The 3,474-nt window shown below is 65.0% G+C and overlaps 1 protein-coding gene across 15 annotated transcripts in view; it reads left to right on the top strand.

Moving 5' to 3' along the window:
• Window positions 1-3,474, top strand: part of ABLIM2 (actin binding LIM protein family member 2) — a 67,373-nt gene that overhangs the window by 23,290 nt on the left and 40,609 nt on the right. For 11 of the 15 annotated variants that reach the window (XR_001513250.1, XM_015561586.1, XM_015561582.1 and 8 more), the window contains 3 exons: window positions 711-788; window positions 1,756-1,899; window positions 3,323-3,355. Coding sequence is in view for 14 of the 15 variants with exons in the window: in XM_015561586.1 (XP_015417072.1) it covers window positions 711-788; window positions 1,756-1,899; window positions 3,323-3,355 (255 nt within the window). In the remaining variant the exon portion in view is untranslated. The remainder of the gene's footprint in view (window positions 1-710; window positions 789-1,755; window positions 1,900-3,322; window positions 3,356-3,474) is intronic. The other 4 variants (XM_015561587.1, XM_015561591.1, XM_015561581.1 and 1 more) reach the window with 1 other exon arrangement.

Raw genomic sequence — 3,474 nt, 5'->3', positions numbered from 1 at the left:
GCCGTCACCTTGGGGGAAGCAGGAGATGTGCTCAGGGAGGCGAGGAGCAGGACGGGGCTCACACCGCAGAGGGCACTCGGGGGCAGGTTCCACGCGTGATGGAGGCCCCAGGCCAAGACGAGGGCTCAAAGTGAGAGCGGCCAGCAGTGACCTCCGGGGGCTGTTGCTGAGACCTCGCTGGGGTGCGGGACCAAATGCAGTTCCTGCAGGGGCTGCCGGTGCTGAGAGAGGCGTGGGGTGGAGTCGGGGGCCTGAGGGCGGACCGTGGCCTGGGGCCCAGACTGGCCTTTAGGTTCAGGGACCGTTCCTAAGTCTGACTGCAGAGCCGCTGCTGGCCTGCGCTGCCCCACGTCCCGTAATCCGGGCGGAAAACATCCCCGAGCGGCGCGGCTCTGGGTCGGAGGCGGCCTCGCCCCTGGCACTCAGAGCCCTGCCTGCCCCTGTGCCCCTGGAATTGGTCCTCTCTGCGCCATGAAAGCTCGCACTCAGGGCTACTAACCCGCTGGCGTGTGGCCGTGTCACTGCGGCCTGTCTGACCGTCTGCAGTTGTCCGTGCGAGTGCCTGTCGCTGTGAGAATGCTTCACCCGGACAAGGAAAAGAACCGCCCTGAGCCGGCCCTCGGGGCCACGTGACTGACGCTGCCTTGGGACCGTCTTCGCTGACACGTCCTGTTTTCTGTCCCCATCCCACCCCCTGCCTGCTTCCCCAGGAGACCAGGACGTCCTCTGAGAGCATCATCTCTGTGCCTGCGTCCAGCACCTCAGGGTCCCCCAGCCGCGTCATCTATGTAAGTTGGGCTCTTTATATGGGGGGGGGGGCTGGGGCGGGGAGGGTGCTGAGGTTCACTGAGCCGGGTGTCGGCGCTGCCATCCCCGCGCGGGGACTGGTGTGGACCTCGGGAAGTTGGCAAGGGCCTCCCCCCCGGGACTGTGGGGACCGCGAGGAGGTGCTCACAGCTGTGGTGGATGACGGTGTAAAAGTGACATCGCCCCACGCCCTGCGCCAGGGCTTCCTGAATCACGTGCCAGGCACCCGTGGGGTCAGGCAGGCGTGAATGCCCTGCAGATCCATGTGTGTCACCATGGAACGTGTTCCTAACGTGTTCCTGGGAAGCACGCTGAGGATCACATATTATGAATCCATTATCGTTCAAGAGGGTGTGTGTGTGCGTATGTGTATATGTGTGTATGAGCGTGTAAGAGTGTACATGTACGTGTGCGTATTAGTGTGTGTACGTGTAAGTGTACATGTGTGGGTGCATTCGTATTTATAATACTTGCTTGTCTGCACACATGGCTGGTTCTGCATGTGTGTATACATGTATGCATGTGCTCTGACATGTGCGCATGTGTCTGCATTTGTGTGTACATGGATGTGTTTGCACGCATATGCATGCCTGTGTGTTTGCATGTGTCTGTGTGTTGTCTGTGTGCACAGAGGTGTCTATGAATTATTAGATCATGACTGAGGATCACTGTCCGCCCATGTCAGGCCCGACACCGGGGCAGCTCTCTGACCCCTGAAACCATCCACTGGGGCCACCTCTGCCCCTTCAGGGAGAGACATGGGCCCGAGAAGGCGCTCCCTCAGGCCACAGCGGCCCCTCTTGGCCTGGCGTCGGGACCAGGCCCACGTGATCATGAGGCCTCCTGGCCCGTTAGGCGCTTCACCCTCACGGGGCTGGGCACAGGCTCGGCTCCTCCACACCTGCCTCACTTGGGTCTGACGGTGCCGCCGCCCTTTCCCTCCCGCAGGCGAGGCTGGGCGACGAGATCCTGGACTACAGAGACCTGGCTGCCCTCCCCAAGAGCAAGGCCATCTACAACATCGACCGCCCCGACATGATCTCCTACTCGCCCTACGTCAGCCACGCGGGGGACCGGCAGAGCTGCCTCGAGGTACGGCTGCGGTGTTGGCCCGCGGGCGGGTGGCAGCCGCGGCGCAGGCCCCTGGCTCTGTCCTCGCTGCTGGGCGATGCGGGGCCTTCACTCCCGGAGACGCGCCCTGGGCGTCCTCTCTAAGGAGCTCCGCTGCGCTTTGCCCGGACGCCCCTGGCAGACGCACACAGCTCCCTGGGGCTGAGCCTGGGAAGCCCTGTGTGGCCGGGAGCAGGCAGGGGCCGGTGTTCAGGAGATGATGGGAATGGAGTAGCACCCATTTCTTGCGGTTCGGGACCATTATCACGATGTGCAAAATGTAGTTTTTTTTTTATCCGGTGCCTTCAACCTGCTCCCCGTCACCAGCCGGGCCCGTCCCCTATCCCCGCGCTCCCTGGCGTGGCTGCACCGGATGACTTACTCTGTGGGCCCCGTGGGCAGCGTCCATGGCTGACTCTCAGACGCAGCCGCCCTCCGTTTACTGCGGGGTCACCGTTGGTGCCCAGTTTTCCGGGGTGGTTTTGAGGTTCCCGTGTGACCTTGTTGCCTGTGACCAACAGGAGTGTCTGCCAGCTGGCAGCCCGGTGCGTGTGCCATTCCGAGTGGGAGGCCTGGCAGCAGAGCCCTTCCCTCCTGTCTGAGGCTCCTGCAGGGCCGCCTGGGAAGGGAGGCTGGGGCCCGGGTCGCCACGCTGGAGGTGGTGGTTGGCGCCAGCCCTGCTGACGTCTGCAGTCACCGTGGCTGGGCACGGCTGGAGCTCAGGGCAGGCGGGGAGGGTGAGGCCAGAGGGGCCCCTCCTCACTGGCTCTGTCCCTGGGGACAGGCAGGACCCCAGGGGTCTGAGTGGTTAAGTCCCAGGAAGAGGCCGGAGGGCGGGGCGGAGGGCGGGGTCTGACCTGCTCCCACCTCCCGCTGCCTGAGCCGAGCCTGGCAGGGCCTCCCCGTTCCTGTCCGGCCGAGCTCTGCTGGAGGCGCTGGGAGAGGGTCGGGAGGCCAAGCCACTTGGCCACCACCCCCTGGAGCCAATGTCCGTGGGGCGGACGGTGCTCACCTACTCTAATGGGGGAGGGGGGTCCCCAGGCTGGAGGCTGGTCCCTGCTCCCAAGGCCCCCACCAGCAGCGCCGGCCTCCCCGAGCCCCGAGCCCCGGAAGACTCTCTTCCTCGGTCTCCCAGGGCGTCGCCTGCCCACGCCCTGAACCAAGCTCCCTGTTGGGAAAACTTCTTGGAGAGCAGGGGGCGCTGGGGGACTGGACGGAGACCAGCTCCACTGTCCCCGCCTCTTTCTCGGGGTGCCATCCCTTGAGCATGTTTCTCCAAAAAGAAGGTCTGAGAGCCCCGGGGTGGGTTCCCGTCCCCGTCACGTGAGCGTCTGTGCCCGTGTGTCTCCCCACGGGCAGCCGCCGGGGCCGCGGGCTAACAGGCTGCTCTGTGTTGTGTCCACAGTCGCCCCAGTTGCTCTCGCCAACGCTGACGGAGGTAACCGCGCCCCCACGCGTGCTCGCGTGCTCCCGGGTTATAAACATAACCACCTGCCGCCCGGAGGGCTGGGGGCCTGGCCGTGGCACCTGGGCCACGCGCTCCTGGCTCGGCACCCC

The sequence above is a fragment of the Myotis davidii genome, unplaced genomic scaffold (genome assembly GCF_000327345.1).
Source record: "Myotis davidii unplaced genomic scaffold, ASM32734v1 scaffold937, whole genome shotgun sequence".
NCBI lineage: Eukaryota > Metazoa > Chordata > Mammalia > Chiroptera > Vespertilionidae > Myotis > Myotis davidii.
Note: the sequence above shows the minus strand (reverse complement) of the source record. Positions and strands in the feature narration are given on the sequence as shown.